The following is a 22,724-nucleotide window of genomic DNA, read 5'->3' on the forward strand; positions in this document are numbered from 1 at the left end:
ATGGCAGCTTGTTAACAATTACTCTGTAGTGAATGATTCAACCCCTTCGGAAGAACCTGAGACACGGGCCCAAAAAGCATGCAGCGGCAAAAAGCAGTGGATAGATAAAATCTGGCTGGGTGGGCTACGTGGGTCAGCCTATGTATAGACCATCCATTCGGCCCGATAAGGATTTGTTCTCCATAAAAATGTATTCTGGAAAATCTTAGAAAATCAGTAATCAAGTAAAATGCGAAAGGCCTGTTTCAGTTGAATTTTTTTCCCTTTGTTCTTTCATCTCACTCTCGCTATCTGTCAAAGACTCATTTCATTCGTTCTTTGAGTCGCGCATTTTTCCGGCAGCAGGTTCCTGCTGATAACAGCATCATCTACGGAAATGCAGCGCTCAGCTTTCCTCATACTGTCGTTTTTGAGCGTTTTTGGCTTTTCTTGGCCTTACGATGAATCACTCGCTAAATACAATCTAAATGAGAACAAATCCGCTGAAGGCCCAATCGATTATTGGGGATCATGGCCGGACCATGACTATCATCCGTCACCGGATAACTGGCGCCTCCCTACATATACCATCTTTTTGGATCGTATCGCCAACGGCGACCCCACAAATGATGATATCAATGGCACCGCATTTGAGCATGTGATCAATTCTAATCAGATGCGCCACGGCGGTGACTTGGACGGCCTGGTAGATACGCTGGACTATATTCAGGGAATGGGATTCAAGGTTAGTTGACCCAGCTTCGTAATGAGTCTACCGCTAACCTCAAAAAGGTCATCTACTTCGCCGGAACGTACTTGATGAACTTGCCCTGGGCCTACGATGGGTACTCGCCGGTCGATACCACTCTCCTCGACATGCATTATGGAACACTGGAGGACTGGAGGCGGACGATCGATGAGATTCACAAACGGGACATGTATGTGTTGATGGATAACACAATATCAACGTAAGTCGATGCCCTAGATCCTCGGATATTCATGAGCTGATCTTAAAGCACAGAATGAGCAACCTGATCGGATTCAAAGGCCATCTGAACAGTTCTGCCGACTTCAAAGCTTCAGAATATGAAGTCCAATGGGTTACCGACAGAGAATATGTGGATTTCAAATTCGGTAACGAGTATAACGAGACTTGTAACTATCCCAAGTTCTGGGATGAGACCGGATACCCATTAACGAACGAGGGGGTTGAAGATTTGAGGGGTTGCTATAACAGCGATTTCGATCAATATGGAGAGCTAGAGGCGTTCGGCAACTTCCCCGACTGGCAACGCCAACTTACGAAGTTTGCCTCCGTGCAGGATCGCCTCCGTGAATGGCACAAGCCGGTCCGCGATGTGCTTATTCAACATTCCTGCCTTCAAATCGCGAGTCTGGATATCGACGGTTTCCGGTTTGATAAGTCTGTGCAAGCGACCCTCGAGCCCTTAAGCGAAATGATTGCCAGCTACCGTGAATGCGCAAAGAAACTTGGCAAGGAAAATTTCTTCCTCCCCGGCGAGATCACCTCCGGTGACACCTTCGGCGCTCTCTACCTCGGCCGCGGCCGCCAGCCGGATCAGCGTGCGGCCAATGCGGGCGCGGGCATCAAGCTTACGAACAACTCGGAGTCAGCTTTCCTAAGAGACGACGGCCTTCAAGCTCTAGATGCCTCCGCATTTCATTATACCATCTACCGTTCGATGACCCGCTTCTTAGGCATGGACGGTAACTTGGTTGCCGGCTTTGACTTGCCTACCGACTTTATCGAAGCCTGGAATCAGATGTTGATAACCAACGATTTCCTCAATGCCTTCACAGGAGAAGTGGACCCCAGGCATATGTATGGTGTATCGAACCAGGATAACTTCCGCTGGCCAGCGGTCCAGAATGGCACAGATAAATACCTCCTAGGTTTATATATCATCTCGCTGGAGCTTCCTGGAATCCCTCTTGTCTTATGGGGAGAAGAGCAGGACATGTACGTGTTCGACGCTACTGCATCCAACTATATGTTCGGCCGGCAGCCCATGACCTACCAGACCGCATGGTGGACACAGGGCTGCTTCAACTTGAACACCTCAAAGTTCTATGATTTCCCTATCGAGAAGGGACGCGAGGGTTGCAATGATATCACTGTCACGTACGATCAGCGGAATCCTGCCCATCCACTGCGCAACATCATGAAGCGTATGTTCGAGATTCGAGCCCACTACCCAGTGGCCCAGGATGGTCTGTTCCTCGAAACGATCTCTCAACTCACAAAAGACCTCTACCTTCCTGGCTCTGATACCACCCCCACGGTCACTGGCCTTTGGTCTGTCTTGCGGAGCTATTTCCCTGGAGTACAGACAAACGAGATCCGGGCTAATGAAACTCTGTGGCTTGTGTATCAAAATGGAAACGAAACTGAGACATACGGGGGCAACTGCAGCGATAAGAATTCGTCCTTATTGGCTCCATTTGACTCAGGGACAAAACTGAGGAACCTCTTCTATCCTTACGATGAACTCACTTTAGAAGATGGCCCAGCCAACTCCGAGAATTCCTACGGATGCGTCCGTAAAATGGAGTTGCTTCCATGGGAATACCGTGCCTATGTCAAGACCACCCACTTCGTTGAGCCCGGCCCTACCGTCACGGATTTCTTCCCTGGGCATGATGCTCGGTTGATATATACAGACGACAGCGGTGAAACCGTGTCCGTTCAGCTTGGATATTCCACCGAAATGGACTGTGACAGCATCACAAAGGCAGTGTCCTTGAATTCTAAAACTGAGAAAAACATCACTGCCGAGCTTGATACATCTAGTGTCAACTGCACCAAAGTCCCTCCCAGAACCTCGCGACATAACTACATTGGAGAAGTCCCGACTGTTTGGACATGGTCTGCAAGCCTGAAAAATGTCCACCATGGAATCCACCAACTGACGGTCAAAAATGTTTCCTCTTCTGGGGTTTACACCAATTCGACTGACAAGTTCTTGCTCCGCCTCGGTGCTCATGATAACCCCCTGATTTCTCCACTTGCCAATTACTCTACCACCCTAGTCCACAAGTCCAACGACGACTTTTACATTCAGCACAGAGCTGCCGGTGCGGACATGTTCCGATACTCGTCTGACTTTGGCCGGAGCTGGAACAACTGGACGACCTATTTAGGTGGCAACACGACTGTTACCATCCCGCCTTTCGCTGGCCCGGACTCCCGAAAGTGGGAGGGGACTCATATCCGGGTCCAGTACTTTTCAAGGCTCACTGGAAGCAGTGATTACATTCAGGAAGGCGATTATGCGAGCGATACAGTTCGAAGATTCCCGCACCTGTGGTTTAACGGCCCGTACAATCAATACGGCTACGATTCGGGAATAGACAGCAAGATGAGATTTGATTCCAAAACGTCTCGCTGGAACTACGACTTCGTTTACGAATGGCCAGCCGTGGGCCAGTTAAATGTTTGGGGAGCGGACAGTGAGGGTGCCCCTGATACTACCGAGGTCTACGGTGATGTCGGCAACTCGTCTTCGGTTCAAAAGCTTCCTCCGTCCTATCTCTCATCGAACGTGATCAACATCACGAGTCCACCGCCGTTCCCACATCTTGGCTGGACCATCTCCCTCAACGATGCTAATCTGAGATACCAAATGATTCCCGTCGGGTCTGGATGGGCCCAGTTGGTCCTCTTCATTCTTCTATGGGTTATTCCGATCCTTATGGGTTGTGCTGGTGTCTTCATCTTCATCTCGAACTTCTACCGTGTCAAACTCAACAAGAATGGCAATGTCACCAAGGCCGACAACTCCTCGGTACTACTTTGGCGTAGACTCAAAGGAACTTTCGCCAAAGATGATGTCGAGGAGATCGATATGGCAGAAAAGTCGGTACCTACGAACATGGCTCTGGCAGGAGCGAGCGACCAGCGACGCACTGTATTGATTGCCACTATGGAGTACGACATTCAAGACTGGAAGGTGAAGGTCAAGATCGGCGGTCTGGGAGTAATGGCCCAGCTCATGTCACAGAATCTGAAGCACCAGAATCTCATCTGGGTGGTGCCGTGTGTCGGTGATATCGATTACCCTGAGGATACGCCTGCTGAACCTTTCGTGGTGACGATCTTGGATCATCCATATTCAGTGCAAGTCCAGTATCACGTTGTGGATAACATCACCTACGTCCTCCTTGATGCTCCTGTTTTCCGGCAGCAGACTAAGGCGGAGCCTTATCCTCCACGTATGGATGATCTTGACAGTGCGATTTACTATTCGGCCTGGAATCAGTGTATCGCCGAGGTAATGAAGCGGACCCCCTCTATCGACCTCTATCATATCAACGATTTCCATGGCTGCGTGGCACCACTTTACCTACTCCCATCGCGAACTATCCCGGTTTGTCTGTCATTGCACAATGCCGAGTTCCAAGGTCTTTGGGCTTTGAGGACCTCACAGGAGAAGAAAGAAGTCTGTTCTGTCTTCAATCTTCCGGTTGACATAGCGACCAAATATTGTCAGTTCGGCAACGTTTTCAACCTCCTTCATACCGGAGCTAGTTATTTGCGATTCCATCAACGCGGCTTCGGTGCGGTTGGTGTGTCCGAGAAATATGGAAAGCGCTCATGGGCCCGTTATCCAATCTTTTGGAGTCTTGGCAAGATTGGCAGTCTCCCCAATCCCGATCCCTCCGATACAGGCGCCTTGAAGAAAGACCCCGACGTGCAAGTTTCGATTCAGTCTACCGACGAGCTGGCCAATGACAAAATCCAAGCGCAGAAATGGGCTGGTTTGAACGAGGACCCCAACGCTGACTTACTGGTGTTCGTGGGAAGATGGTCGAAGCAGAAGGGAGTCGACTTGATTGCGGACGTTATGCCGGCTGTCTTGTCTGCTAGACCTAATGTGCAGCTAATCTGTATTGGTCCTATTATCGATCTGTACGGTAGGCTGGCTGCTATCAAACTGCAGCGCATCATGGAAATGTTCCCAGGACGTGTCTTCTCTAAGCCAGAGTTTACAGTCCTTCCCCCTTCGTGTTCTCTGGTGCCGACTTCGCCCTGATCCCATCCCGCGACGAACCCTTCGGATTGATTGCCGTTGAGTTCGGTCGGAAGGGTGCACTTGGAATCGGCTCCCGCATCGGTGGTCTCGGCCAGATGCCTGGTTGGTGGTACACTGTGGAATCAGACTCAGCCCGCCATCTCTTACACCAGTTGAGAACCGCCATAAAGTCTGCTTTGGAATCGACGCCAGAGACCCGAGAGGAGATGCGTGCAAACTCAGCCAAGCAACGATTCCCCGTTCTCGAGTGGGTTCAGAAGCTCGAAGTTTTGCAGCGGACATCTATCCACATTCATCACCAGAAGAATCAACTCACCGTTGCAGGCTCAGCACGAGAGTCTCAGATCTACTGGGAAACACCTGGTTTGCGGGACTCCGCAATGACTTCCCGCCCTTCGTCAGCGACGGGGGCTTTGGATACACCAGGAAGAACATCGCAGCCCTTCCAGCCATCCCTTCTACAGCTACAGGCAGTCGAAGCCCAGGAAATGCAGGTAGCCGAAAACAACAGAGGTAGCACGTTAGGTCGCAACCTGTCGCTCGGTCGACGAGCTGGGCCAGGGCATGGCAGAAAGCGTCTCGTCAAGAAGTCACTGCGCGAAAGTCAGATGCTCGAGCCCGTCGACGGCGATACCACTGATGCCGATGATGAGGGCACTGCCACACCGCAGGAGAACCTTATTACCCAAGAAGAAGCTATGGCAGCGGTCAATTTCCCTCTCCAGGATCTTGCCTCGCACCCTAGAAACAGCAACCACTCCCGTGGTGTGTCTAGCTCGTCGGCGTCGGAGTCATCGCGTTTCATCTCAAGGGACTCCTCCCCGGTGAGGGCACCTGGTGCTCTTTCTGATCCAGCTGCACCCTTCGCTCATTCCCGGAATATCTCTGTCCTCTCATTGCCTTCTGTTGTTAATGACCATGACCAACCAGATTTCCATCTTCAAAAGGTCGACCCGACCTTTACAGACAGCATGGGCCACTTCACCCGGCACTTCGAACAGCTGCTCACCAACCTCAACAAGAAAAACTCAATTTCAGATTATTGTATTGAGCTTTATCTCATGAAGTCCGAGCGGAAGTTCTTCTACATGTACAACGATGCGCAGTTGAAGAAGCAGCCCAAAGAACGTCCCGCGACTGGAGCTGGCTTGGACAATGCTGTCGAGAACACACCATACAACCTCGTCACAGAAGGTCCCGAAGACTCGGATTCGAACAACAATGATGAAATCGATTTGTGGCTCGCTCGTCTGGGATACAAGAGACCCATTGCCGTCCAGCGCTTTATGAGATGGCGCGTCGGAAACTGGCCTGTTTATGCTCTATTCTTGGGTCTCGGACAAATCATCGCAACCAACTCTGCGCAGATCACACTTTTGGCTGGCCAGATTGGTGAGACGGCAGTCAAGCTCTACGTTATCGCGGCAATCTACTGCGTCTCTTCCATCGCCTGGTGGTTCCTCTTCTACCGCTTCCCCTCTGTCATAGTCCTCACGCTCCCCTGGTTCATATATTCCATGGCATTCATCACCATCGGCGTTTCTCCGTTCGCACTCTCAGAACTCGGTCAAGCGTGGGCTCAGAATGTCGCCGCAGGTATCTATGCTGCAGCATCTTCCAGTGGTTCTTTGTTCTTTGCTCTCAACTTTGGTGACCAGGGTGCCGTCCCTGTGAAAGACTGGATGTTCCGCGCAAGTCTTATCCAGGGTATCTCACAGCTCTACACTGTTGCCCTGTGGTACTGGAGTTCCAGGGTCACAGCCGCGGAAGTTGGAGGTGTTTCCACAGTTGCATTGAATTCCTGGAGACTGACAGCTGTGGTGATGCCCATTGCCGCAGTTTGCTTGGTTATCGGTGTTCTCCTCGCTCTCGGCTTGCCAAAGTATTATCGCCAAGCGCCCGGAAAGATCCTCTTCTTCTACACTTCTCTATTCCGTCGCCGAATCGTCCTCTGGTTCTTCTTCATGGTCATCGTCCAGAACTGGTTCCTTTCCGCGGCATTCGGCCGAAACTGGTCATTCCTCTGGTCCTCCCAACACACCAAACCATGGGAAGTTGCTCTCCTGGTCATCTTCTTCTTTATTGTCCTCTGGGTTGCCGTGATGCTACTCTTCCGCTTCTTGTCCAAGGAGCACAGTTGGATCTTACCGGTCTTCGGCCTGAGTATCGGTGCACCACGATGGGCGCAAACTTGGTGGGGAACATCCAATATCGGCTACTATCTTCCATGGGCTGGAGGTATGACTTCCGGAGCTATCGCATCCCGGTGTCTCTGGCTCTGGCTCGGCGTTCTTGACGAGATTCAACAGGTCGGTTTGGGAATGATTCTCCTACAGACCTTGACAAGAGTACACGTTGTTTTCGTCCTGTTGGCTGCACAGTCTATTGGGTCTATCGCCACAATTTGTGCTCGCGGATTTGCACCAAACAAGGTCGGTCCAGGAGATATCTCCCCTGCTGTTGGATCGTCGCTGGACGCAGTTGCCAATGCGTGGTTCTGGATCGCCCTTTTCTTCCAGCTTCTCGCTAGGTCAGTTATCATCCCATCCTCTCTCATCTTATGGCCATGTACTAACTGTGATTGTAGCTTTGGCTTCCTTCTCTTTTATCGCCGTGAACAGCTCAATCGGCCCTAGATCAATCACCACGTGCGTTTCGACTTAATAATTCAGTAAAATTTGGGCGTTGGTATAGATGGGAAGGAGTTGGAATTGATATTTGTCTTGTTAATAAAGCACTATTTATACTCTAATACACATATGGACTATTGGGTACAGTGAAATATTCCGCGAATAAACCACTTTTACAATAGACACGAATACCCTGGCCCCTGATTTGCAAGGTACTCCGCCGATATCCTTTTCAGCGTCTGTAGGGATTCTTCATCCACCCAGGCTTCGAAATGAGCGCGAATTACCTCGAGGGCCGCTCTCCTGAGTCGCGTTGGATCTTCTATGATAGTTGACGATATTTGGCCCACATTTCATTGGAATCATTGAGTTTAGGATTCTGGTTGGCGTCTTGGAAAATGATTGCCGGATGCGGCCATCAATATACCTAACAGTGCCTGGGAATACAGCATCGGATTCAGCAGAGTAGGTAGTGCGACGGACGACGTGCCCCCAGACCGGGTGACTGTAAAGTCTATCTCGGAGGTGGTCCATGTTTGTAAATGACTGAGAGGAAGGTCTTTAACAAATTACGTATCTGAGATTAGACTTGGTGGTTTGGCGAAGGTAGAATAGATGAGGGAAATTTCCAAGCTCCGACATAACAAAAGCGCTTGATGCCAAGGACAACTAGAGCTAACCAAGTTTGACAAGGCAGTCAATTCATAAAATAGGTGACCAGTGAATCTCTCTGCATGTTTTTATTTTTGCTTTTGTTTTTGGCTGCCAGTCGAATAATGTTTGGTGGTGGGACCAAGAGCAAAATCCCTAATGAACAGCCGCATAAATCTCCAACGCATCATGCAGCCTTCCGAAAATACCACCATGCCAATCTCGAACCAACCCCCACTCCTCAGCAGGCAAAGTCTTGCTCGCCATCCTCAACCAAGCCCCAACAATAAGATCCGCGTAATTAGCCCGATTCCCAAGTAAAAACGGCCCGTTCCCACCAAAAAGCTTCGCCAGCCCACCCAACATCTCCCGGAAGGACCGGAGAAGCTTCTCACGCTGTTCCCCTGTTACAGCCAAATCCTCCCAACAGCTCACACCAGCCCGTCGAACAAATTCAGCTTTTGCCTGTTCGGCAGTCGCAGGATCAAACGGTAGCCCGTAGGCCATGAGTCCGACATGCGTGGTGAAAGCTGCATCGATATTCACATTGAAACGCGCATATTGGGGGTATTCACTCCCATCGCACTCAGACAATGGAATTAAGATTGCAGCATCCGGACTAAAGACGTAGTCCAGGGACTGGGGCGGGAATAAATCGTTCCCGGCTGGGTATTGCTTTTGCAGGTAGACAGCTATGTCGAAGGAGTCGCCGAGTTTGCGGGATGTTGTGGGGTCCACTAGGATGGGGAGAGTGTGGAAGTCTGTGCCATCGGCAAATTTGCGGCACGCGGGGATGTTGAGGCTTTTTCGAACACTGGATACATCGGGCAGTTGGACCCAATTGGTTGAGTAGGGGAGTGATTTGAAGTTCAGGGCTAGACGGGTTTTCCAAGGGTTTACGGCGCTATTGTACTTTTCGGCTGGGGGGCCCATGGCAATGTCGTAAAGGACTAGCTTGGCGTCCATGGTGAGGAATTAATTGGGCTGTTCTTTGTTGGGTCTGTGGTCTCCAGTGTAGATGTCTACCTAGGTAGGTATATTGAAAGTTGAGCAGACGTGGGATGAGGGGATGTGACACGAAGAATGTACGCACGTGACATCGTTTGTCCATATCTGCGGAGTAGATATCGTCTTTGCTCCCTTTTCTTTTGTTCATAGTGTCATTGATAGCATACTTGTACGTCTCCCAGGGCTCTTTTCATGCTTCACAGCATTGATAGTAGTTGCGGAGAGATGACGTGATTATCACCCCTAGCGTGGCCATCAGTAAGAGAAATTAGTATCTTTTGGCTCAACTGAGGAAAACAACCTTCAAGTTAAATGACCATGTCACAGTGTAGGGTGTAGTATCTCTTCTGGAACAAGAGCTGTAAGCTATATATCAAATGATTTATATTGAGGCTTCACGTATACCGCGAAGGATGTAAACTCTACATTTTGTATTCGCAAACTCGTAGAAGGCCGTATACGTGTAGTACATATATTCATGAATGGAGCCCACCTGGGCAAGTTGATAAGCCCAATCCACGAAAATCCTTCGTGGTCTGTTCACACTTTCAGGGGTTTGGAGGACTTCTATTGACTATATTCTGTGGATGAAAGCCGAAGCCACGGCTCAGTCCACAGTTCCGGTACTTCGATATCGGGCGCATAAAGTGGAGATATATCCAGAGGCATCTCAAGTAGAAAGTCGGTGTCTAATATCACGGAGGACTGTCCACCCAGAATAGAGTCATACTGAGTTGCCTAGGTAAAAGTTGTTAAGTGATATACGACTGGAAACCAGAATATTTATTTACGTACCATCGTTCCCATTTCAAGAGTTTCCGGTGTCGACCTAGATGTCGCTTCTTGGCCTTTCTGGCTTGATAGTGAATGCAAGATCCTACAGGTCCAAAGTTAGAAACCTACAACAAAAGATCTCACTCCGCCTACCCTGATGCTTCTGACGGATCACTGGAAACAATCCTGTTCAATGCATTTCGCACTTCGGGGCTTGGATGAATATCAGCCCCGTTGTCGTCATAGAGCAGGATATTCGAGAGATCCTCGAACAACCGCAAAAAGGGTGCAGTAGCTGGCAGTACTCGAGTATATACAGCCAATGCGCTTAAACAAGCGCCTATCGCCTGGTGAGTGCGCCGAGCTGTTAACGCCGTTGGTGTTATCGCTAAGCACTGTAGTAAGGTAACACCACAATAAAAGCAGTGGTACACTGTAATGCGATCCGGAGGTGTTTGGGGGTTTAAGCTCAAGGATTTTGCGTTCTGTTGAATTGTTAGAAGATAGCTTCATCGGTGCTAAGATGTAGATCACTTACCTGACATGCTTCAACTGCGAATTCAACACACAGGCCTATTAAATCGGGGTCAATTACATTGGCCATTAATATGGGTCGTATTAAGAGGAGAACAGCTTGTGTGTACGTAGCCTGTACTCGATCAGGGGTTTGCTGAGGGAAGGGCCTCGAGTCTCGTTTTTGAGGCGCTTGCTGTTTCCATTGATCCAGTTCATGAAGAAGACTTTGGACCTCGGCTAGCGATGGGACTTGAGCATGTGGTCCAGTAAATCTCGTTCTAAAGAGGGTTAACATTTTCCATATATGTGGTAGAGGATCTCTTACAATATTTTGGATCTGATGCGGTACACATGCAAATGGTGTAAAGCAGCGGTCATCTGTTCCAAGTGTTAGGACCTCGAAATTGAGCGAGTAGAAACAAATTAATCATACCGTAGTGATCATCCCCTCTTCTTTACCTTGGGCTCCAGTTCCTTGGAGTTGCATTTGTCGAATTCTGTGCTGGTCGATGCACGTGTCGTCAATATCAATTGGTATCTAAATTATGGTCAAAAAGAGCGACATTTTTCAAGCCGGAGCACACACCTCTGCATCAATATCAGAATCACTGATTCCGAACGGGAGCTTGGACCAAATCGCCAGCGATCTATTTCGATCGTTAGGTTGGTTCATCGTGTAAGGTTACATTTGGAGTAGACCTGATACACACCGATCAAAACAGTATGCACACCAGAAGAATCGCTTTCGAAGCTCAACGGTATATGGATCTAAACTTTGAGCCTCAGGAGATGCCACAAGTTTACGATGGTATCTGAGCTTGACACACAAGCGCAAGACAAGGCCTACAAGGTGCCTAGTCATAACATCAGCAAATTATGTTCTTGAAAAATAGCGTCCAACGAACCATATTGGAGATTCGGTCTGGGCTCTGAAGTAATACTGCACAAGACAGAGCAGAGCTTGCACCGTCGCCATGTCCTGTAAGGACATTATTGCTGGGAGATAAGTTCGCGCGCGAGCAAAAAATGCCTATCACACTTAGTTAAGGCTTTTTTTTCTCGTCCGGTCAACAGCCACATACCTCTGTTGAATTCTCGGGGTCCGGGATCAACCGGGCTCCAATGGCATATATTATCCAGATGAAAAAGGCCCCTACTGTGATATCAGTCATTGTGCTTAAACTCAATCACATGGCTGATGTTTACCAGTTTGGGATTCTATCGAATCTTGAGAAGAAACATATGTGATTGTGTCTCTTTGTTGATGCCATACACTAATCTGATTCCAGTCAACGATGCAGTATCGAGCTTGGGTATAAAAGTACGCGGCATCAACAAGTTTCTTGGCACCGTTGCTCGAGGGTAACATAGGGAGAGACTCAATTTCTGTCTCCGGGACAAATGTACGTCCATAGACCATCTCGAGGATGGTGACGTCTGGATCTGACACCTGCGTATCATTTCTGGTCCCAAATAGAGACCCGGGCACTTGTTCCTGAGATTTCAAAGATTGATCTTGTGCCATATCTGGTAACACCTGATGTGACTATCAGTAGTGTTCCGAATTCAAATAATTTGTTGATGACAAAATAAGATTACATTGTATTGTGAAACGCTCCCATTCGCCGAAAGCTCGTCATTTTGAAGAACTCCTCGTCGATCCTGCGACATTGAAGTGGAGGCATCACTTCCATGAGTTCGAGGTTCAGGAATAGTCGTCTCGGGAGTAAGACAAAGGCCAGTGGTCGATGTGGGTTGCTGGAATCGGCTTGCTTGTAGTTGCCTTTCAAGATTTTTGATTCGTGATTCAAGCGTTGCGACATATCTATGCAAACTTTAGCGGTAGAACGATGTGAGTAGCAGAAAAGCTTACGCATCGCGTCTCAATACACCGTCTGGGGGAACATCGAAGTGACATTCTAGAATATAGGTCAGTTGTGCTTCAAGACGAGTAAAGGGAGTGTATTTTACCTGCACCTGACTTGGAACAAGCGACGCATTTACTACCAACAGGTCAGTCAAGCCCCCACGAGCTTATTATAGTGGCGATCAAGTTACCCGTTCATGTTCTCGATGTTGTAATGGCATTTTATCTTCCTTCGTTTGCAGTAGCGACCTAAAATTGGACACTCAGTCGGAGTACCCCAGATCTTGGCGTACAGTGGATACTCACACGCATTAGTGCTTCTCCGGTGGATACTACCATTGATCTGCCGAGATTGTTTTTGCTTTTGTGGGCTACACTTCCGGGATTGGATATGCTGCTCGAGGGCTTCGGATTCTTGCATTTTGTTGAGGGATTTGAAGAGTCGAGAATTTAAGCGGTGAGGTGTACCCGCACAGAAAGGAAATAAAAGCGTAGCTCAAGTGGGGTTGGGGATCGAATATGAGAACGAGGGAAGATAAACGTAGACTAGTGTTCGCTGGGGATTTGGCCCGACTGGTAGCCCGAAGAGATATGAGAGATATGAGAGAGGGGAAACGTCTCCACAAAATCCTTTTGAGATAAAGGGCCGAAGCTAGGGGTATTCGACACTGTCTATGATATATTTCTGGTTTGAGTGGTTCGGTCTTGATCACTTGCCCTACGGTGTACTCGACGTCAAGTTCATTTAGATGTCGCGTGACAGCTATTCATAACCTACATTTGACCCTTGCTACATACATGTATATAAAGCCACGAGCCTTATTGGCTGCTGATAACAATCCCCAGCCTTAACGGCTCTCCGATCAACTGGATGCTGAATGAAGTCAACCTTCCAAGTTTGGAAAGAGCGGAATTGCCGCTTCCCCGCTTTTGTCGGCTTTCCACGGTAATTCCGTCGAATTCATGTCTACAGCCAATCACAATGCGGGAACGCATTAACGTCTGTGGATGGACAAAGCTACCACGTACTGTTTTGATACTGCATTACCCCAATATCAAGTAAAAAGACGGGAAATACGTATAATGCTCCCGAGTGAAGACTGACCAAAGTAATGTGAAATAGAATTATACTAACAAAATACCTAGTGAGACGACGAACGCGACCCCTCAACAGACTTCTGCGCGGATTTAGTCACTGGAACCGCTTCGTCTTTGCTGTGCTCTCTATTGCAAGTTAGCCATTGGCCGATCGGTAAACTCGGAGAAGATCTTACGACTTATGGTTCACATCCTGGCCCTCAATAACAGAGGATGTATCTCGGAACGTAGATTGCCTACCGAAGAGTCGCCACGGTCCGCTGAAAACACGTTCAATCTCTTCGACACTGAGACCTGCAATCTCCGGCACAAGCAGATATACGTATAGAAGAGCTGCGGCGCACCAAGCCGCAAAGAATATAAAGGCGCCCCAGTTATTCGTCCGGGAAAGAAGGGACGGTAATGCGAATGTCATGGAGTAGTGGAATAGCCAATGAAAGGTCTGTGTTATTGCAGCACCAAAGGATCGAATGCGATTGGGCCATAGTTCGCCGCCAAAGACGTATGGGAGGGTTAGAAGGCCTGTGTTTTGTCCTTCAAGTTAGATTCCAGTGCGCATTTGAACCTGTTTTTTAACCTCACCGATAGTATATCCAAAAGAGTGGATGAAAATTGATGCTAGCGCCGCCTCGCCTGCAGCTTCAGAGGGGGATGCATCGTTTTGAACTTTAATATATGCCGCAAGATAGATGTCAGAAATCAGTTGAAGGGTAATGCCGAAGAAAAGCGTATTTCGACGACCTAAAGCATCGATGAAGAAAAACGATGCGGCCAGGCCGAAGAAGAATTTCGTCATGGTGTACATTCCATTCAGGAACAAATTTCGAGAGGAATCGCCGGTCAGCCCGATAATTTTCAAGATAGGGATAAAATAGTTGGTGATAGAGTTGCCACCTGAGAATTGGGGAAACGCATATAGGATAAGAGCTTGCTGAACTCGGCGGAGATTTGAAGGGACTGTGAATGTTTCCTTTGCAAGGCTGATGATGTTAGAGGGCGATTTATCATTGGGGTCATGAGCTGCAGTCTCCAATTGGATAGATTCTTTAATGCTTCGGAGTTCTTCCTGGACCCGATCATGATCGAGCGGTAAGCGCCGTAACCGGACAAGAGTATTCGCGGCTTCTTCGCTTCGGTTGGAGAGAACTAGCCAACGAGGTGACTCGCAGAGAGAGAAACTTGCCAGTATCCACAGTAACATAAACACACAGGGAGAGAACATCACGACCTGGTATTGAAGTCGACTCGCTGCAATGTGCAGCTGCACACCATACACACAAAATGTAGCGAGCATAAGGGACAATGTCATACAAACGGTGTACCATGCTGCCAAGAGTCCGCGTATCTCAGGTGGAGCCAATTCAACAATAGAGACAGAGCCCGTGACACTGAGTGATCCAATGCCCAGTCCAGAAATTATCCGCGATACGTACAATGCCGATGGTCCAGGGCTGAAAGTCGCGACTAGCTGGCCAATAATCCAAATTGCGGTGTATAACCGGAAAGACCAGAGACGCCCAATTGTGTCGTTTATGAAGAATGATAGAGCAGCACCGGCTGCGTCACCGATGTAGACAAGGGAGACAAAGTTCCTGGTCGAGTGGGCACCCGCTGTAGAGCTGATACCGAACTGCTGTTGAAAGCCCTCTAGGGACGGCAATGTGGATGCTGATCCTTGATCCCATGCTGCGTACGATGGTCAGTAAGGCTAAAACATAAATTCGAGCGATGAAGTTGACTCACTCAAAGGGATGGCTGCGGTCGCGTGCATCGCACACGACAGAAGCAGACTAGGACTCAGGATCACTTCGCGGGGTGCATTTTTTATTCTCCTGTTATAGTCCGCCAGCATGGTTCTTCCGAGCATGTTCGTGAAGCCCATGTTGGATGCTCAATGCGTGAACATGGATTGATTGTGCTTGTGTGTGGAAGAGATATCGGATAATTGGAAAGAAGAATCAAAATGGACTGAGATTTTCCATGGCTGGCAATTCGAATGGTCAAACAAGGCCTGTCTTATATAACTTTACTGCAATCCCGACGTCTACACTTGCGAAAATGCGGGGAATCAAACCTGTCAACCAACATTGCGGTAAATCCGCGCATATATGAAGTCAGATAAAAAAGAACAGAGATAAAGGTGCATTTGGTGCGATTGGCCGAGCCAGCTTATCATTTATTTGCGAGACAAAGCAAGCAGCGGGGGATGAATACCGTATATCAAGGGATCTCCACGCTTTGCTCCGAACGGAAATGCCGCATAATGGCCACGTTCCACCCTAAAACATACTATCTTGGAAGGTATTTGATTATGTCAAGTATCTTACCTGGAAAGAACGTAATCCAAACACCTGGGTGAATGAACTTTTAGTGCGTGACGGGAATGCCGCTCATGCATAGATAGCTCCTTCGTCGGCAATTCCGTTGCATATCGTCAAGTTTAAAGAGCAAATAAAACACCACTGATGCCACCTCATTTTGTATCCTGCAATAAATTGAGTGAATCTCGAACTGAAAAGACAAGCTCCTTGGAACCGTCCGACATGACTACGCCCGAATCTCGTGTCATCATCGTAGGCGGTGGTGTTTTCGGATTAAGCACTGCTCTCTGGCTCGCCCGTGGTGGCTACACAGATGTCACAATCTTCGACCGCTGCAACTTCGACACGAACTACTACAACCCTGCGGACGGCTGCGATGGTGCATCCGCTGATATCAACAAGATCTTCCGTGCAACATACGGTTCACAAGAACAGTCAGTACACCGAATCGAAATTTAAACCGGCTGCGTCATTAACAGACCTTTAGTTCGCAAGATCTTGCTCTGGAAGCCAGAGATATTTGGCTGGAGTGGAACCGGGCTATCAAAGAAAGTCATCCATCCGATCTTCCGCGACCGTTGACTCCAGAAGATGAATTGCTCACACTATGCGGTGTGTATCATCTCGCCGATGGGCCAACCATGATCCCGCGCTATGTGGAGAATCTGCGCGTGATGGAGGACACGGCGCCTAGTTTCCGCAATCTGCAGTTCATTAAGGTGCGGCAGGATTTCCTAGTTGGATGGCATTGTTAATGACAGACATAGAATAACACCGATGATGAAAAGCGAGCTGGAGCACACGGTCCCGAATGGGCCAAGAAGTTCCATCTGTTTGACAAGTTCAAAGATGGTGTCACTAATGGATTTCTCGATGCGGGCTCCGGAATCACCTTGGCTGACAAAGTGAGAAATATCTCTTTACCTCCCCCTGCAAAAGCGTTAATTTATTCCTTGTAGGCATGCGTGTATGCGCGGTATTTATGTCAAAAGGCCGGTGTGAAGTTTGTCCTGGGCCGTCCTCATGGTGAACTTGACCATTTGATCACTGAGGGAAATGGTTCAGACAAGAGAATCAAAGGCATCAGAACCTGCGATGGATTAGCACACGCTGCAGACCTCGTAGTTGTTGCATGTGAGTGATCAACAACCCATGGTAATCCAATGGCCGTACTAACATGTGAACTTAGGTGGTCCTTGGACAGCAGCTGTTCTTCCAGAGGCACATCGCTCGGTTGAGGCAACAATGGGAACTGTTATGTTCATCGATGTGCCAGAAGATCGGAAAGACCTACGAGATAAGTTTCATCCAGACAATATTCCCGTCTGGCGGTTTATTCAAGGCGAAGGAGAAGGGTAAGAGCTCATTTCTCACCCAGGTTGGACTCAAAATAGTTAACCGGCATAATAGTGGTTATGAAGGGGGCGGCTTCCCTATCACTCGAGAAGGGAGATTGAAGTTCGGATTCCGCGCGCGGAAGGTATCCCCCGACTCTTGTCGCTTTTGTCTTTGCAACGTGCGCTGACTTTGTCTGCCTCAAGTTCACAAATTTCCAAGATCACCCCACAGAAGGGAACATGTACGATTGACCCGATGCTATAATTTTCCGTCGAAGATCATGTGCTTACCACCATTTTGGTTAAAGTCGAATCTCAACACCCCGAACGAAATACAGCCCTGAGCCAATCAATACCGTGCCCCTATATGGCCTAGGGCTCATGAAGCAAGTCATCGGTGGACTGTTTCCAGAGTTGGCTGAGATTGGCTTCACCGATAGCCGGGTTTGTCAGTTCCCAGGTTCTCAAAAGCCCGTCACTAACATATATCAAAGTTGTGTTGGTACACTGACAGCATTGATAACGAGGTGAGTGTCATGAGCCCAAAAATGCATCGTATCAACAATACTAATTTCCAGTAGTTCTTAATCGATTATGTGCCTGGCTACTCTGACTCCCTATTCATCTGCACAGGTGGCTCGTGGGTACTTGGGTCTTGATATATAAGTATATCCTCTAATCTAATGTTATAGGGGTCATGGATTCAAATTCCTTCCAGTTCTTGGTAAAGTAAGTTTCGCCGTCTTCATACGCAGAGAGAATATCTGACTCCGTCTCGCAGTATGTCAAGAACCAGCTTGAACGAGTCCCCGATCGGTTTACGCCTATTTGGAAATGGCGAACTGTCGAGGAAGGGAAACAATGCAATGGCCTCGAAGAGGGCGAAGCTGGTCCTCGTGAGATGTCGAAGCTAAAATTGGCAAATCGTAAGTGACCTCGGTTCTCCGATTCTGAGTTGTGCTGATTGTAAACCGCAGCGCAAGACTTTCAGTTCCCGGTGAAGGGCTCTGTGTTGTCAGATCGTCTTCAACGGCTGAATGTGGCACCGAATGAAAAGTCACAGCTGTAGAGACAATCCGACTCATTTCGAGCTTGATTAAAGAATATATCACGTTTGAAAACTACAGAAACTTCTTCTTTCCCATTGATACTGGAGGATAATTGAGTAAATTTCTAAGAAACGTTTGAAGAGGGCACAAAGAACGTAAAAAAAACTGGTAGAAACACTGGGGAAAAAAAATAAAAATCTCGTATGTACTACCAGGCTATCTGGTCACTGATGACGGACTCTATATACAGGGTTCAAACAGAAACAGGAGTAATCTTAGCGACCTCCTTCAGGTCACGACTACTGAATCCAACACTAAGGACAAACTCGCCCTCAGGGACGAGCCACTTCTGAGAAACAATATCCCAGTAACTCAGGTCTCTGCGCATCAACTCAAATCCAACAGTGCGGGACTCACCCGGAGCCAAAGAGACCTTCTCGAAACCGCGCAGCTGCTTGGGCGGTGTGCCCTCAGGGGTGCTGTCTGGGAAGGTAACGTACAACTGGGGAACGGTAGCACCCTTGACGTCGCCAGAATTGGTAACTGCGACGGTCACGTTGTAGATAGTCTCCCACAGAGCGGGGTTTCCACCGGGCTGAATGGGCTGGTCTTCGGGGATAGAGGGGATAGACTCGGCCACCTGTTCGGCGTTGATGTCGGAGATGCTGAAGGTTGTGTACGAGAGACCGAAGCCAAATTCGTACTGCACGGAGATGTTCTTAGCGTCGAAGTAGCGGTAGTCGATCTCGAGCTTCTCGTCGAACCAGGATTGCCAGTCGTGCGTGCCATCGGTGGACAATTCGGTGGTGGGAGGGGCGTTGTAGTCGGTGGCGTTCTTCGCGATTGTGTAGGGGAGGTGTCCGGCGGGGTTAACATCACCATAGAGGACATCGACAATGGAGTTGCCGGCTTCCTGGCCGGGGTAGTGGGCGGCGAGAATGGCAGTGACGTTAGGGTGGTTGGCCCAAGGGAGGACGTTGATGCCGGAGGAATGGGTGATGACGATTGTGTTATTGCAAGACTTGGCGACAGACTCGACAACCTCGTTGCCGTTGTAGTCCACTGTAAGGTGCTCACGGTCAGCACCTTCCTCGGCCCAGGTCTTCAGGAAGACCAGACAGGCATCGGGGGTAGCGGGGACCCAAAGATCGGTGACATTGTTAGTCGCAATCTGGGTGTTGTTCAAGAAGTATTGAACAAGAGCGTCGTCCTCCTTAGCGCGGGTCTTGATAGCCTCGAGTGGGGAGACAAGATACGTAAAGCGACCGGTACCCGAGCCTCCGCCAGCAGCGAGGTTGCCGAATTCGAATGTCGCCTCATTCACAGCTCCCATTGTGTTCTCCCCGGCATCATTGCCGAAGATAGCGATGTTCTTAGGAGCCTTCAAGGGCAAGGCCTGCTTTTCGTTCTTCAGTAACACGGTAGCTTCAGCTGCAAGCTTGCGGATCAGCTCGGCGTGATCTCCGCGGACGTCGCGGCTTCGCTCGCCGGTGAGATTAAACTCGCGGATCCAAGTTGAACGGGGAGAGAAGGTGTTCAGGTCGGCAGATGAGGGGTCCACCTCTGGGTAGTCCTCGTCCTGGCCAAGCCAGTAGTAGGGTGTCATAATGCGGATGATCATATCGTCGACACGGGACTCATCAACGGTTCCGTTGTTGACGGCATATGTCACATTCTTGCCGAAGAAAGAACCAACTCCGGGGGTCTTACCATAGGCACCGAGACCACCGGGCATGTTCATGTCAAGGCCACCCTCGATCGAGGAGACACCAGAGTGAGTGCCACCCCAGTCGGACATGACGTATCCCTGGAAACCCAGTTCTTCTTTGAGCAGGCCGTTGAGTGCCTTGGAGTTCTCGCAAGCATAAGAACCATTCAAGCGCTGGTATGCGCACATGAAGCTAGCAGCCTGGGCACGCACAGCATTGGCGAAGGGCCAAAGGTACAGCTCATGCATGGTTCGGTCATCGATGTTGGAGGAAAGAGCCTCCTGAATCACATCCGTGAGGGTTCCATTGGGGTTGTAGGTAGGGTTACGCTGAGTCTCCTGCTCATTTCCGATAAAGTGCTTTGGAGTGGCTTGCACGCCAGCATCCTGGTGACCGCGAATGGTCTTCTCCATGGCGACACCGGTCAAGTAAGGATCAGCAGCAAAGCCTTCCCAGTTTCGGCCTGCGTAGGCAGAACGGCCGAGCGGGCCGGCCACGGGGCTGAGGGCAACGTGAGCACCCTTGGCCTTGAACTCTTGTCCCATGGCGTAGCCTCGTTCATAGAGGAGATCTCTGTCCCACGTGGATGCCACGGTGACACCAGCAGCGAAAACGCTGGCATAGTCAGCAACCCGAATTGCTAGGGGCCCATCCTGCAAGCAGAGACCTGGGAACCCAAGTCGTGGAATAGCAACAATGTTTCCCACACACGGACCTGGCTGGCCAGTGACCATGTCGGCTTTCTCATCGATAGTGAGCTTGGCGACAAACTCTTGAGCTTTGGCGTAGGCTTCCTTCCATTCACCTGTACCGGTAGCATTTGCTGTATCATAGGTCAGCAAAATCCCAGTTATAGAGAACTATCGAAGAGAAACATACGTGAGGGAAGGACGGCGGGGGAGTGTCCGTAAGGGCCCAGAATGGTTGTGTTCTCGGGCTGGACATAACTGAAAGCATCTTCACTTCGGCTAGTCCCGTCAAATGATTGACCATTGGCCACTGTGGCAGCCAAAAGGCCTGAAACCACAAACTGAGCGACGCGAGCCATTTTTTGTAACTTCCTCAGGCAGGAGCTCGAGTCTCTGGAGGAACAGTCTCCGGAGATGCCATGGGATATTCACTCCTTTTTATAATCTTCAGTACACAACCCGCAGTCCACAACCCGCAGTCCATCTCCGGAGAGAAATTACTTGGCGTATGGGGGAAAAGATAATTTCGCCGTTCAACCGGCAAGTGCAACTGTTCCAAAGGGAAGTCCCAACCCGGAGTTCTGCCGAGACCAAGTCTTGGCGTTCCGGGGACCCCACACACTTTCGCTTTGTGGGGAAAACTTCTTCGTCCCTGCAAGCGTACACAAGCGTGCAGAGTCAGTGCAAAGTCAGTGCGCAATACAACTTATGACGTTTCTGAACTCTCTAGACTAGTCTCTCTATCTACTACTCCGTTAACTCTCACCGATGGTTAATTTCTTCTGGATTTGCTCTCCGCATGGTCCGAGGATGGCAACTTTAAGCACGAGACATTTTCACGATCACCGCCTTGGCAACTAGACTTGGCTAGCGGGGTATCCTACTCCACGGCTTCATCGGAGACAGAATGCCGGCATCTTCCCCTCTATATGTGTTCCAATCGCCGGCGATACTTCGGGTGCTCGATAGAGTTTGTTGGTCGGGTTAGTGCCTCCCGGCGACGTCACTGTAGACTGCCTACCTAGGGACACTCTGGAACTAGCTCTTGGCATGCCCGCAAAGCGACGAATGATGTTCTGAGGACCTGAACGTTAGTTCTACCGATATATTGACTGAAGTTGGTGGCTTGGACTCGGTGGCTACAACCTATCCCGCGTTTTCGGGATTTAAGTGTGTCCACCGGCTCAGTATCTCGCGGCCGTGCTTCGTCCTCGGATAGCAGAACTCTTTCGGAAGAGGGGTCAGTTGGTTTATAATCATTATGAAAGCAATTTGAAGTTCCCGCGGTTTCCCGCGGCGCCCAAGAGTATGTTCATATCATGCGATCTGGTTGTCTGACTTTTAGTACAAGGCCTGCTATAGTTTACGTGCTCAAGCAACCGGAATATATTGTAGTGGCTCCAACTTTGTCATCTGTATATTCTATTGTCCAACTAACTAAGCACAACGTCTCTCGGGATTCATATCGGGGCAATCCCGAATCTGGACGCGGAGCGAAGACTTGCGCCTCGGGCCACCTGCACTGGGTTAGAACGACAGTTAGGACTTGGCAGTAAGGTACATTTATGTTGTACATGGAACGGGCACATTGATTGGCTTGTTGTTCTAGTATTTGTTGTATACTACGGAATTCTAGAGATATTTAGTACAAAACCCGTTCTTCTCTATCGGAAGTTCAATAGGACCGACTCGTCTGCACTTTTGATGTTAAATGGTAACTGATGAGGCTTAAAGCAACTTCAAAAAAGACACATAGAAAGTGCATAACAAGGCGTAAGGCATTAACTCGATTGCCAAAACTATTCTACACGACTGAATATAATTATATCCGACTACTAACCCTTAAAGCTACCTTCCTGGAGGGGTAATTACCACAAATAGTAATAAGAAACAAGTGAACGTGAGCGAGACCAAAGCCAAAAATAAAATATATGTAAAAATATGTAAAAATCAAATAGAACTGTGGGAATTCGCAGGTGTGGGTGCATATTACCGCACACTCACTCGTGAAATTTCATTCCTCGTGCTAGACGGTGGGTCCC

General features: G+C 49.1%; 7 protein-coding genes across 7 annotated transcripts; 2 read left to right on the plus strand and 5 right to left on the minus strand.

Moving 5' to 3' along the window:
• Positions 1-376: 376 nt before the first annotated feature.
• Positions 377-7,669, plus strand: ags3 (alpha-1,3-glucan synthase Ags3; the record flags this gene model as incomplete). Its single annotated transcript, XM_061213188.1, has 5 exons — positions 377-724; positions 772-947; positions 1,001-4,914; positions 4,980-7,563; positions 7,621-7,669. The coding sequence occupies 5 exons, from the start codon at positions 377-379 to the stop codon at positions 7,667-7,669; spliced, it is 7,071 nt and encodes a 2,356-aa protein (XP_061070209.1).
• Positions 7,670-7,836: 167 nt separating this feature from the next.
• On the minus strand, positions 7,837-8,197 carry N7525_004839 (uncharacterized protein; the record flags this gene model as incomplete). The annotated part of the gene is made up of 2 exons (XM_061213189.1): positions 7,837-7,928; positions 7,951-8,197. 2 exons carry the CDS (start codon positions 8,195-8,197, stop codon positions 7,837-7,839), a joined length of 339 nt encoding a protein of 112 aa, XP_061070210.1.
• Positions 8,198-8,470: 273 nt separating this feature from the next.
• Positions 8,471-9,280, minus strand: N7525_004840 (uncharacterized protein; the record flags this gene model as incomplete). The annotated part of the gene is made up of 1 exon (XM_002565409.1): positions 8,471-9,280. One exon carries the CDS (start codon positions 9,278-9,280, stop codon positions 8,471-8,473), a length of 810 nt encoding a protein of 269 aa, XP_002565455.1.
• A 609-nt stretch (positions 9,281-9,889) lies between these two features.
• On the minus strand, positions 9,890-12,900 carry N7525_004841 (uncharacterized protein; the record flags this gene model as incomplete). The annotated part of the gene is made up of 16 exons (XM_061213190.1): positions 9,890-10,060; positions 10,118-10,199; positions 10,250-10,581; positions 10,635-10,890; positions 10,938-10,990; positions 11,046-11,150; positions 11,199-11,259; positions 11,323-11,466; positions 11,518-11,642; positions 11,695-11,768; positions 11,819-12,149; positions 12,212-12,437; positions 12,486-12,531; positions 12,584-12,615; positions 12,671-12,728; positions 12,786-12,900. 16 exons carry the CDS (start codon positions 12,898-12,900, stop codon positions 9,890-9,892), a joined length of 2,211 nt encoding a protein of 736 aa, XP_061070211.1.
• A 721-nt stretch (positions 12,901-13,621) lies between these two features.
• On the minus strand, positions 13,622-15,459 carry N7525_004842 (uncharacterized protein; the record flags this gene model as incomplete). Its single annotated transcript, XM_002565407.2, has 4 exons — positions 13,622-13,703; positions 13,754-14,099; positions 14,160-15,263; positions 15,321-15,459. 4 exons carry the CDS (start codon positions 15,457-15,459, stop codon positions 13,622-13,624), a joined length of 1,671 nt encoding a protein of 556 aa, XP_002565453.2.
• Positions 15,460-16,120: 661 nt separating this feature from the next.
• On the plus strand, positions 16,121-18,304 carry N7525_004843 (NAD(P)/FAD-dependent oxidoreductase; the record flags this gene model as incomplete). The annotated part of the gene is made up of 13 exons (XM_061213191.1): positions 16,121-16,332; positions 16,386-16,617; positions 16,666-16,803; positions 16,858-17,032; positions 17,088-17,253; positions 17,309-17,378; positions 17,440-17,477; positions 17,544-17,679; positions 17,730-17,762; positions 17,817-17,875; positions 17,928-17,964; positions 18,017-18,161; positions 18,213-18,304. 13 exons carry the CDS (start codon positions 16,121-16,123, stop codon positions 18,302-18,304), a joined length of 1,533 nt encoding a protein of 510 aa, XP_061070212.1.
• A 233-nt stretch (positions 18,305-18,537) lies between these two features.
• Positions 18,538-21,041, minus strand: N7525_004844 (beta-glucosidase; the record flags this gene model as incomplete). The annotated part of the gene is made up of 2 exons (XM_002565405.1): positions 18,538-20,816; positions 20,873-21,041. The coding sequence occupies 2 exons, from the start codon at positions 21,039-21,041 to the stop codon at positions 18,538-18,540; spliced, it is 2,448 nt and encodes an 815-aa protein (XP_002565451.1).
• Between the last annotated feature and the right edge of the window lie 1,683 nt (positions 21,042-22,724).

Source organism: Penicillium rubens (assembly GCF_028828025.1).
Source record: "Penicillium rubens strain IBT 27055 chromosome Unknown utg000002l_segment0_segment0, whole genome shotgun sequence".
Lineage (NCBI taxonomy): Eukaryota > Fungi > Ascomycota > Eurotiomycetes > Eurotiales > Aspergillaceae > Penicillium > Penicillium rubens.